Raw genomic sequence first — 13171 nt, 5'->3', positions numbered from 1 at the left:
TTTGAATTAGATAGTGGTGATGGTTGCACAACTCTGTAAATACACCAAAAACCACTGAACTGTACACTTTAAAAGAGTGTATCTTATGGTATGTGAATTATATCTCAGTGAAGCTATTATTTTAAAAAGAAAAATGAATAAACTGAAAAGCATAATTTTGAGTCAAGATATGAATATTTTCATTGTATATCTTATTAATAATACTATGACTGTGTCAGTAAAATCATAAACTGGGTAAAGGCACAGGTACTGCAGGCTTCTAGGAAACTTTTCCCAAAATACACGACTTCCTTGAGAGGGATTAAAATGAAACAAACCAAAACGTGCCACAAATTTCTGCTTTCTATATACTCTGTTCTGTATGTCTGTTCATCTTTGCCCACGTTTCTACTTCTGGCTTATTAGATTTGAATAATGAACCCAAATGCACGACACCCCAAACCCTCTTTATATAGTAATAGCCTCGATTAAATAGATTCAATAAATACTGCATGTTAGAATTACAGAACATTAGAATGTCAAAATTAGATAGAGACCTCATACAATTATTTCCCTCTCCTCTCAGTCCATTCCAGTTAGGCCCACGTATTCCAGGAGTGCAAGTTATCGGACTCTTTTAAATTTTGAGATAAAAGATAAAATACTTCTCTTAGAATTATTTGCTGCTTTTAAAAATACTTGTTCTAAACTGCCACACCAACTAAAATGAATAGAAAGGCCAAGTTGGTTCAGACAAACAAATGATAATGGAAAAGCACCAGTTCTATTGTCATTATATGCCTAACCCAACATCGTATCATTTTGGATTCAAAGAGCAACCAAATACCTTGACACTGATAGGAGAGCATAAAAAAATTTTTTTCAAAGACAACATTAATATACAAAAATTATTCAGCTTGCGGCGCCTGGATGGCTCAGTCAGTTAAGTGTCCAACTCTTGATTGCGACTCAGGTCACGATCTCAGGGTTGTGAGATCAAGCCCTGCATCAGGCTCCGTGCTTAGCATGGAGTTGGCTTGAGATTCTTGCTCTCCCTCTAGCTCTGCCCCTACCCCCACTTACTCACTCGCTCTCTCTAAAATAAATAAAATATTTAAAAAATAATAAAAATAAAAATTATTCAGCTTAAGATCATACAAACCTTAAATCTAGCCACGCAATATCAAGAACACAATCCTACAGCTGTCCTCTCAGCCCTGAGGTACACGGACTGGACGGATGGCCTTAACTGAGATGAATTTCCTTCAGAGTATCACCTGGATAGAATATATTTCATTATTTCTATCTTTCTGAGAATAATAAAGGCCTGAATTCTAGCAAACTGAGCCAATAGTTTTGTAAGTGCTGACGGCGCAGAATTCTCGGACGTGCATGGATGAGGGACTCTCTGTCACCTCACGTGCCATACCTGGTATGCACTGTGCTGTGGCCTCAGTGGTTATGGTTGGAGCGACTGGGGGCTGCTGCTGACTGGAGCTCACTTCTGGCTCTGTGTTAACTGAGGGAGAAAGAGCTACCTCACAGGAGGAAACCTGGCTGGGCAGATGGGGCAGGAACTCTTCCGAAGCAACTTGGTCATCCTGTCCAGGCAGTTGCAGGGCAGACAAAGGGATGCTGATCTGTTTGTTAGGATGGGATGTGCTCACAGGCATCTGCATGGACACCTGCTGGTTGGTGCCATGGGCACCAGGGGGTCCTCTGTTTGGTGAAGCCAGAGATACCCTGGCAGTCTTCTGGACGATTGGTCTGGACATGACAGAGGGGGATGCAGATACACCATGTGGGTCTAGCTCTGTGCCAATGGCAGATGTCACATGGGGAATCAGCTTAGCAGACCCTATGCAGGAGGGACCAGCATGAGTTTGAGGCTTGGGTTTTGCCATCTGTGTCAATGACAGGGCTGGTCCATCCACCCCTCCAGTCAGCTCTGCATTCGCCACAATGTAATAATCTTCAGGAATCTCTTGTTTGATTTTTTTAATGATGACATCATTGCTGCATTCATCAACCATTTGAGCCTGGGAGCTGGAATGGAGAGAAGATGGGACTATTCCAGGCCTTTTTCGAGCAATGCTTTGAGGCCTTTGGGTTTGGGGTTCAAAGTCACTATCCTCGTCTGTAACAGAAGACTCACAAACCATGTCAAACAGGGTGTTTTCATCTTCATATTCTTCAACAGCTTCATCCAGTTCAGAGGGCTCACTGCAATAAGAGAAGTCACAAGAGTCTCTGGTCCGATTACAGTCTAGCTTCGCTTTCACTGGTCTCCCAGGATATCTTTCAACCGGGCTAGTTTGTGTCTCAGAGGGTACTCCAATTATACTGGGACTATCAGAGTTAAAACTTCTGTTATCCTGGAAACAGACCCTTTCTTGGGACCCAGCTCTGCAAGTAGCTGTCAGTGGCCAGTGATAAGCATGGCCAGCACTACAGCCCCACATTGCTGTGAGGTTCCCATGGGAACCTTCCGAAAGCAAGTGTTTCAGGTTTGGAATGAGGCTGCAAATGGTCCCATGGCTGTGGGCCCAGCTGACCAATTTGGACAGATTCTCAGATGAAGTATGAAGGCAATCCTCCATGTTACAGGATCAGCAGTGTCTTTCCTAAAGGGAAATAATCAAAATAAGAAGCCATTATTACCCAAGATATTCCCATATCTCCATTACTTCAATTTCCTTGAACTATGACCATATGGCATAAAAAAGAATTGTACTTCAAAACTGTATCTAGGTAATATCGCTGCACATGGGCAGACTGGAAGAGAATACAGGGAAAAGTAAAAAAGAAAAAAAAAAGTGATGCCTATTGGCTGTCAGACGAGAAGATTTTTGTTAGTTTCCTTGATTGTAACAACACTATCTGCATAAAAATATTTGCACGAGAAAAAAAGTGGGAAAGAAAAAAAACAAGCAATAAAAAAGAGGTGAGCTTTTTCATGGTATGTTTTACTTCCAAAGTCACAAAGAGAGGTTTAGTCAGCTCTTTAATAATAAAATGTGTGCATTATCTGTATTAACCAAGAGGATGCACTTCCAACTTTACCCTCTGCCATCAGAAACTTCATTACTAAAGGCAGAACCAACAAAGGCTTAGGTCCATTCTAGGATGAGTCACAGAAGGAAAGTCAATCCTCTGCTGGGCACCAGAAAACAAATGACGTAACTCAGAGTCCAAGGAGAGAATGAAGTGCTATAGTGGGGAAGAAAAAGTCTTTAGCAGGGAAGGGAGAATGGACTGGGAGGAGAGCCACTAGAGGGCATCTGCTGGGGTCAGAAACACAGGCAGTCTATAGGCCAGAAGCAAGGATAGGTGGGCCAGGTGCCAGGACTCTAACCAAATCTTAGGAGCTGGCTTTCTGCCTCCTTGCTGTCTGAAACTCCTGAAATACTGCACTTCATCTCACAATTTGGAGGTAAAAGATGTGTCTGGTTTATTCCACCATCTAAGCTTCCTGGGCACCTAAGGATAACCAACTATCAAATAGGAGTAAACCATTCTTTATCGGGCGGAGGTCAAAAAACAATCACTTGTTATGGGCCCGTGGCTGGGTAACAGTGAGGACAACATGATGGGCAAGAAAAGTAAAATGGGACATGTGGAGTCTGCAAGTGATTAGAAAGGTCAAGTACGTTTCTGATAAAGGGGAGATCCTGGGGAGAACTGAGCAGGGGAGGAGCAAGGATCTTGATGTATGGTTTAGTCTGTCCTGTTTATCTGCAGCTGTGAGTGACAAGTGGTGCCTCACTGTAGGTGGGCTCTGCACTAAGGTGCCAAGATCTAACTGCAATGTCAGGTGGCCATTCAAAAGCGCATTATCTGAACCTCCGTGGCACCCCATCAATAGTTAGGTAAATTCAAACCCTTTCACATATCATGAGGCCTCTGTGATGTGGTCATGGCTACAGTCAACCCCTCAAGCCTCATTTCCTATTACTATGGGCTTTTCCCATATTTCTCCTCTTCCTCTAAACAGTTTCTCACACCCACTGGGCCTCTAAAAACTCATTCTTCGGCTTGATATGCAGCCCTCTTCTTTCTTCATCTGGAAAACCCTTTCAAAACTGAACTTGGGACCACCTCCTATTGAAATCTTTACAGACCTTCTTTCAGCCTCAGATATTTATTCACTTGTACTCACTCTTCACTTGTATTTCTATCATCTCTTGAGTTATCTCTGTACTGTTATCACTGCCATTCTTGTCTGTCTCTCAAACTTGACTGAGAATTCCCTGAGTACAGGAACTATAATTTTTTTTTAACTTTTTATTTATTTATTTTTAAAATTTTAGTATAAGGGGCTATAATTTTTCATTCATCGATGAGGACCTAGTTGGGGACAGAGATATTAATACATATCGATATGGTCCTGCTCTTGAGACCTTATAGTCTATTGTTAATGATGAATAAATGAAGAATGAATCAATAAACATATAAATACTGGCAGTGCCATCAACACTAACAAAATAAACATAAGACCCTCAAATAAGAAACATGAAATTTCCTATCACTTTTATTGTAATAATTGAAGGGAACAGAGGATTTTTCTCCCCAGTGGTATAACCAAACCACAGTTGCCTTGTGCATAGGAGAGTAATAAGTGAGCTACCAGATTTTGTGAGGCTTCACAGTAAATGGAAAGACCAGTGACTGGTGTTGGAGTTGGGAACTTCAATTCCAGTCCTGGAACTGACGTCTGTGGCCTCAGACAAGTCACTAATTACCTCTAAGCTAAAATGTCAGGACTATATGATTTTTATGTTCCCTTCATACTACTTTAGGAATTTAGGGACTTTACTTATATTCCTTTCATATAACTTTAAAGTAAAAATGCAGATAAAAGAGAAAGAGTGGTACACTTATCACCATGATACTCAGTATACTGAGTAATGTATACTACTGTTGAATCACTATATTGTACACCTGAAACTAATATAATACTGTATGTTAACTACACTGGAATTAAAATTAAAAACTTGGTTAAAAAAAAAGAAAGAATGAGGTTTTTGGTATTTGTTTTTTAAGCTTTCTTAATATATCTATTTAATTGGTATGGCAGACCATTTGCCTACCCAGTATCCATTCTTTTTCCTTACAGAGAGTCCCAATTTGTTGGGGCAGCAATATGCTCACCTAAAACACATTTCCCAGCTTCCCTTGAAATAGGAATCGTTATATGGCACAGTTCTGGCCAAAAATATGTAAATAAAAGTCACTGAGTGACTCGTCTGATTTTGGCCTTTTGCCTTTTTCCCTTTGTCCTTCCCTTTCTTTCTGCCTGGAATAAGGACATGATGGCTGGAGCTCCAGAGGCCATATTGGGAACATGAAATAAGAACTTAAGGATGAGAGAGAACACCCAGAAAGAGCTTGGGTCCCTGTTGGCATCACAGAGCCACTGCATCAACTCTGAACTATCTAGGATTCTTTGTTACATAAGGAAAGATGAGGCCCTGATCTTGCTTAAGCCACTGTTGTTGGCAGTATTTGATTATATACAGCTGAACTCAATTACTAACTGATACACAAAAAATAATATTCATCTCTGGTTTTTGGAACCTCAGAGCAAAATCCTTCAATTTCTCTGCACCACCCCCCAAGTACAATAGTTTCTCGACTGGACTCCACAAATAAATTATTGGGAGGTCTATAATTCTATTCCAAAATGTTGATAACTGTTTTCATTTTGATTCTAGAAAAAATATGATTAATATAAGCATATTATGAATCATCTAAATAATCACCTAGATCCAAATATTGCCTTCGTATCTATACTCACATTATTGTCCATAATCACCTAAAGTGACATGACTCAACTTTCAATTTGTTGGGAAACCTGTTCATGCTGTTTCCTTTTTAGCAAATATAAATATAAAACTTGTCTTTTGCATTAATAATTTGCAAATGAAAGGCATCATGATTTGACATCATGAAAATGGAATGTGATACTGAAACAATACACCACTTTAAAGTGTCACAGGGTAATGAGAAAATAAAAGCAGTTGAGATAAATATATATGTTCACAGAAAGAAAATAATATACATTATGGCACAATATATGAATGAAAATGGTGTAACAGTTCAAATATGTAAAAATGTGGCAGAATCAAAACACAAAATTATATAAGCATGTGGAACTCAAAATAACTTATTGTTCAGGTAAAAGCTACTATACAGTAGTAAAATAGTACCTTTGCTAAAGGTCCCACAAGCCAGGAAAAAAAATTATACTAAAAGACAAAATAGATACAATTTTAAATTTTGTTAAAAGCTTATGCACTAAATTCTGTAATAATCACCAACCTTTAAGAATCAATAGGTAGTAATCATAAGTCACTTTTATTACATTCTGAAATTCACTAGCAATCTCATGAAGAGGCTCTTAAACTTTTCTTGAGTATCATAAAATGAAAATATTTTTCCAGTATCATTATTAATATGTTTAGCCAGGCAACCTATGTTAACCAATGTAGTTATGAGAGCATAATTTGCTGATATTTAGGGTAATTAAATGGATTGAGTCCAAGCTGACAAGGAATAGCTATCAATATACTGTAATATATTCTAAATTTAATACAGAACAGAATCAGTAAGAAGACAATTAAGGTATTTCCGAACTGCTGAAAATCAGTCAGTTCTAGAACCTACTAATTTGCTTCAAAAGTCTGATGATGAGCTCTACACTGAAAAATAATGCCTTTTCTACATTTTCAAGAATTAAAAATAACTTCACATAGTATTTCCCATATCTGATAAGGGCAATGATTGGATTAGACACTCAGCTTTACAGAGTTATCATGTGACACTTGATTAAAAACAAATTCAAAGAGGGGCGTCCGGGTGGCTCAGTCAGTTGAATGTCCAACTCTTGGTTTCAGCTCAGGTCATGATCTCAGGGTCATGAGATCAAGCTCTGCATCAACTCTGAACTATCTAGGATTCTTTGTTACATAAGGAAAGATAAGGCCCTGATCTTGCTTAAGCCACTGTTGTTGGCAGTATTTGATTATATACAGCTGAACTCAATTACTAACTGATACACAAAAAATAATATTCATCTCTGGTTTTTGGAACCTCAGAGCAAAATCCTTCAATTTCTCTGCACCACCCCCCAAGTACAATAGTTTCTCAGACTGGACTCCACAAATAAATTATTGGGAGGTCTATAATTCTATTCCTCTCCCTCTACCCCTCCCCGCTGCTCGCTTGCTCAAATAAATAAATAAATCTTAAAAACAAAACAAACCAAAACTCAAAGAGTCCTGACTAGCAAAGTTTAGGTTAAGTATGAAATTTGCTTATCCTAAATTAGCAAACAAAGCTATGAAGTTATTATCACCACATTGTATGTTAACTTAGGCAAGGAGACATTCTATATATTAGTATTTACATTATTAAAGTCAAAATCAGAAAGCCATTAAATATAGAGTCTCTCTATATTAAACCTACTCTCTACTATTAAACCTAACACTAGGAGTGCCTGGGTGGCTCAGTCAGTTAAGCATCTGCCTTCAGCTCAGGTCATGATCCCAGGGTCCTGGGATAGAGCCCCACATCAGGCTCCCAGATCAGTGGAGAGCCTGCTTCTCCCTCTCTCTCTGCTGCTCCCCCTGCTTGTGCTCTCTCTCTTAAATAAATAAAATCTTTAAAAAAATAAACAAAAAATAAACCCAACACTGATCATTAAGTTTTCAGTAGAATAATACAAAACTAGTTATTATTACAGCTAATATTTATTGAACAATTACTAATTGCCAGGCACTATTCTAGGACTTGACATACCAATAATCCTAATTACAGCAACAATCCTAATAAGTTAAATAAATTATTATCCTCATTTTATAAATGAGTAAGCTAAATCACTTGAACAAAGCAGTGGTGGAGCCAAAATTTGAACTTTGGTCGTACTCCAGAGCCTATGCTCTTAACATACTATACTTCTGGCACTGTGATAGCAGAAAAGATATTGTCTCAAATCTGGTTCCCTATCATATTAATGTTAATTTGAGTTTATGTTGGTTTTATAGTTTAACTTTGTTTGAATTTGTGGGACTATTTTGGTTTACAGCCGTCTCGGAACTATAAGCCTAAGTTATATGTTTATACCTACTTAAATAACATTATGACCAAAAATGACTTAAGGCAGCACTGGGTATAAAGGTCCATGAAAATGTTTTTCTTTCAAAAGACTGAGAAAAACTTTTTAGAAAAAAGAGTATGAAAAGATTATGTCACTTTTCCAAAACCTGACAAAATGAGTTACCAGCCAAATACCAGTGAATGTCTAGTTGGCTTTTACCTCACTTCAGTTACAACAATCTGCCCCACAGCCCTTATAGTCTCTCTCTTTATAAGGTTCTGAACCTTTCAAAGGATTTGGTGTTGCTGTTGTTTTAATACCACTAAATATCAATTGCTTATGGATGAAAAAATTGACACAAGAAAAAAAAAGAAAATCTTAGTAGCCATGTATCTATAAAAGAAGTTGAATGTTTTAAAAAAAAAATCTTCTCCAAAAGAAAGATTTCACTGCAGGGTGCCTGGGTGGCTCAGTTGGTTAAGCGTCTGCCTTTGACTCAGGTCATGGTCTCAGGGTCCTAGGATCCAGACTTGTGTTAGGCTCCCTGCCCAGCAAGAAGTCTGCTTCTCCCTCTCTCTCTCCCCCCACCCCCGGCTCGTGCTTGCTGTCTCTCTGTCTCTCTGTCTCAAATAAATAAAATCTTAAAAAAAAAAAAAAAAGGAAGAAAGATTTCACTGGTAAAGTCTATCACACATTCAAGGAAGAAATAATACCAAAATTATGCAAATATTTTCAAAAGGTAGGAAGAGAAAGGAACATTATCCAACTTGTCTAAGGAGGCCAGCATAACCCTACTACCAAAACCTGACAGGGGCACCTGGGTGGCTCAGTCGTTAAGCGTCTGCCTTCAGCTCAGGTCGTGATCCCAGGGTCCTGGGATCGAGCCCCACATTGGGCTCCCTGCTAGGCAGGAAGCCTGCTTCTCCCTCTCCCCCTGCTTGTATTCCCTCTCTCACGGTGTCTCTCTCTGTCAAATAAATAAATAAAAAATCTTTAAAAAAAAAAAAAAACAAACCTGACAAAAATATTACAATAAAGAAAATTACAGATCAACACTCCTTATTTTATGCAAAAAATCCTTTACAAAACATTAGCAAAATGAAACCAACAATAAATAAAATGGGTAATACATCATGACCAAGTTAAGACTTATCCCAGGAATGCAAAGTTGGCTGAACATGCAAAAATCAACCAATATAATTCAACATAATAACAGTCCACAGGAGAAAAACCATAACATGATCATCTCAATAGATGCAGACAAAGCATTTGACAAAATTAAATATTCACTAACAATTAAAAATTTTAGTAAGCTAATAATAGTAGGAACTCCCTCGAGCTGATAAAGGATATCTTTAAAAAATCTACAACTAATATTAAACTTAATATAAAAGACTGAATTGTTTTCTCCCAAGATCAGGAGTAAGACAAGAATGCTCTTGCATCACTTTTATTCAACATTGTAACACTGAAATAATGCAATAAAAAGAAATAAAAGATAGAAAAATTAGAAAAGAAGTCAAACTGTTTTTACATGTAGACAATACTTCCGTTTATGTTGAAAATTCCAGAGAATTCATGAAACTGCTACAACTCATAAACAAATTTATTAGCAAAGTAATCAGGTACAAGATTAATATTTTTTAAAAAATCAATGATTTTCTATATACTAGCAACAAAACATTAGAAAATTAAATTTTTAAAAATTCTATTTATAGTAGTGCCAAAAGTATTCAACATCTAGGAATATATCTAACAAAAGTATCCAAGACTTTTATACTAAAAACTACAAAACATTGCTGAAAGAAATTAAATGTGACATCAATAAATAGAGATAAACACTGTATTTGTGGACTCGAAGATTCAATATTGTTAGGTTGGTATTATTCCCAACTGATCTATATATTCAATGCAATTCCAATCAAAAATTCCAGTTGGCTTTTTTAGAAGAAATAGATAAATTAATTCTAACATTTATATGGAAATGGAAAAGATCTGGAATAACCAAAGCAAAATCTTTCAATAAGGATAAAGTTGGAGAACTCACTATACCTGATTTCAAGGCTTAGAATAATTTCAAGCGATAGTAATCAAGATCATGGGGTACTGACAAAAGAATAGACATATACATCAACGGAACAGAATGAATGTCCAGAAACAGACCCACACATATTTTGTCAACTGATTTTCTTCAAAAGGCAAAGGCAATTCAATAGGAAAATTTTTTCAACAATGTTAAATCAATTGGACAGTCGTTAAAAAACAAACAACCTTCAGTTAAACTACACATAAAAATTAACTCAAAATGGATCACAGACCTAAATCTAAAACATAGGGGGTGCCGGATGGCTCAGTCAGTTAAGCGCCCAACTCTTCAATTCAGCTCAGGTCTTGATCTCACATTCGTGAGTTCAAGCCCTGCACTAGGCTCCACCGTGGGCGTGGAGCCCAGTATGTATGTATGTATGTATGTATGCATGCATGCATGCATGCACGTATGTATGTACAAATAATAAATAAATAAATAAAATAAATAAATTTAAACTCTAAAACTAGAAAAATTCCAGAAGAAATCATAGGATAATATCTTTGTCACCTTGGGGTAGGCAAAGGTTTCTTAGGATGCAAAAAGCACAAGCCACAAAAAATTTGATAAATTGAACTACATCAATTGCTAATGGAATATAAATAATCCAGGGATGGTGAAGGTATCCATCAAAGGTATCCATCAAACTTAAACACACTCAACAATGCTACCTTCTTTCAGGAGATTCCCCTATGTAATTTTCAATGCTATCTAAGGAAACTTGGGTATGGTCTAAAAAGCACTGATGATGTCTCAACTAACAGACCAATGACTAACAAAGCTAGAAACAAAAGAAAATAAAACAAACCGTTACAACTCTTAGAATCTATAAAGTGTTTCATATAAGCCTAATTTATCCATATTTTCATTAAACGATGCAATTTATTATATATGCTAAATATGGAAAAATATTCAAACTGGAATTCTACCAAAAAACATCTGAAGAAAAAAGTTCCAACATTAATGCACAATATGTGCAGAAAGATACTACTTTAAAAATATAAAGGATAGGGAAAGGGTATTTATTCCTACTGAGGCCTAAAATGTGCTTTCCAAAATTTAATACCCATCTTTTGTGGGGGGGAGGATGCCAAAGGAGTGGTTTTATTAAAGTATGGGAACAGGACCCATGGGCAGAAAGAGCTGCCAAAACCCATCTACTGTTTAAAAAAATGTATCTGTAAGTTACATAAATTAGTACAAGCATTAAAAGTGAGCTTACAAATAAAGAATTCAGACTATATAATATGTGCTTTTACTTTAAGATAATATATTTATTAATTTTCAAATGTTACAAGTACCATGTAATCCATCATGTAATTTTTGGAAACAGACAAATCTAAAAGATACTTTGTACCTAACAAATTAAAAAATCATAATAAAAAAAGCTTTTAATTCTATGCCATGAATATATAACATGTATTTCATTTATATTCCAATTCAGTAAATATCTATTAAGTACCTGTTATATGCTAAATACTGTGTTATGGACTCCCTCCCCCACAAACAAAAGATAGGTTTTAATCCTAAATTCCAGTACCTCAGAATGTTATCTATTAGGTAACCTGTAATTGCAGATATAATTTAGTTAAGTTTCCATGAAGTCATAGAGAGGTAGAATGGGCCCCTGATCCGTATGAGTGGTGTCCTTATGAGGAGACACCATGTGAAGACAGACACAGGGAGAAAGCCATGTGAAAGCAAAGACAGAGACTGGAGTGGGTCCTCGGATTGAGCCCTGCATCAGGCTCCCTGCTCCACGGGGAGTCGGCTTCTCCCTCTGCCCCTCCCCTCTGCTCGTGCACGCTCTCGCTCTCAAATAAACAAAATCTTTAAAAATTATCTCTATAATAAAGTCAAAAGTCTTTTACATAATCTATAAGACCATGATAATCAGGCCCTTGCCTACTTTTTCAGACATACTCTTGTTCTTCCATTCAGCCATACCAAACAACTTCCATTTCTTCAGTATCTTCTGGGCCTTCACACAGTTTACTTTGCCTGCCTCTCACCTGACTTTTATGCATCCTTTGGTTCTCAACTTGCACATCATTAGGTTTTTAGGTAACCTTCCCTGACTCATCCTGGTCTAGGTTAGATGCCCCTGCCTTATGTTCCTGTAACACCTTATTCTGTCTGTGTTGCAGCACTTACTATGCTTTATTGAAATTATTTATTTTATTGTTTCTCTTCTTTCTTAAGACTATAAGCTCTGTGATGATATAGAATGTCTGTCTTTGTCACCCTTCTCTTTCTAGGGGTCAGGCCAATGCTTCACAATGTCTAATACATATTTATTGATAGAATGGGTGACAGGTGACATTTTATGTTTGACTCAAGGAAGTAAGTTAGGTGAACCAATGAAAATCTCTGAAGTCTCATATTTTATATTCTCACTCGGAAGCTTAGAATAACTAGAATGACTTTGAAAGTCAACTGAAATGGTTTTCACTTGGGCAGAGTAAAAAAAATTCCTTTTTTTTTTTTTTAAGTAGGCTCCATGCCCAGCACGGAGCCCAACACAGAGCTTTGAAATCATGACCCTGAGATCAAGACCTGAGCTGAGATGAAGAGTCAGACGCTTAGCCGACTGAGCCACCCAGGCCCCTAAAAAAATTCTTTTAAAATTATCTTAAGTGATTCTCCAAAGTCAGACAGGACATACTTTTCATAGAAAGGGTACTTACACTTGTCTTTAGGTTGGGAGGTTTTTATATTTAAGTTAGACTACTCATGTTATGCCCTCAAAATCAGTGATTCCTGAGTTCACTGTCTTTTTAAAGAAAACTGATTAAATCATCACTCTTAACCTATACATTTGCTCTTCTCTTACGATGTTGATCTTGAAAACAAATCTATCCTGGCTCCCGAGATAGAAACCTGGATATTGGCCTAGTCTCTATTTGCCCTCATCCCTCAAAAGTGATTCACACCAACTGCTGCCTGTTATCTTCTAATAGATCTGCCATCTTCCTTTCTTTTCCATTCCTGATGCAGGGCTTGATCCC

At 37.2% G+C, this 13171-nt stretch overlaps 1 protein-coding gene across 4 annotated transcripts in view; it reads right to left on the bottom strand.

The window, feature by feature from the left end:
- KIAA1958 (KIAA1958 ortholog) overlaps positions 1-13171 on the bottom strand; it is a 162553-nt gene that overhangs the window by 87736 nt on the left and 61646 nt on the right. For all 4 annotated transcript variants that reach the window (XR_004301162.1, XM_032419040.1, XM_032419039.1 and 1 more), the window contains exon 2: positions 1409-2603. Coding sequence is in view for 3 of the 4 variants with exons in the window: in XM_032419040.1 (XP_032274931.1) it covers positions 1409-2579 (1171 nt within the window). In the remaining variant the exon portion in view is untranslated. The remainder of the gene's footprint in view (positions 1-1408; positions 2604-13171) is intronic.

This window comes from Phoca vitulina, unplaced genomic scaffold (genome assembly GCF_004348235.1).
Source record: "Phoca vitulina isolate PV1807 unplaced genomic scaffold, GSC_HSeal_1.0 scaffold21, whole genome shotgun sequence".
Taxonomy (NCBI): domain Eukaryota; kingdom Metazoa; phylum Chordata; class Mammalia; order Carnivora; family Phocidae; genus Phoca; species Phoca vitulina.
Note: the sequence above shows the minus strand (reverse complement) of the source record. Positions and strands in the feature narration are given on the sequence as shown.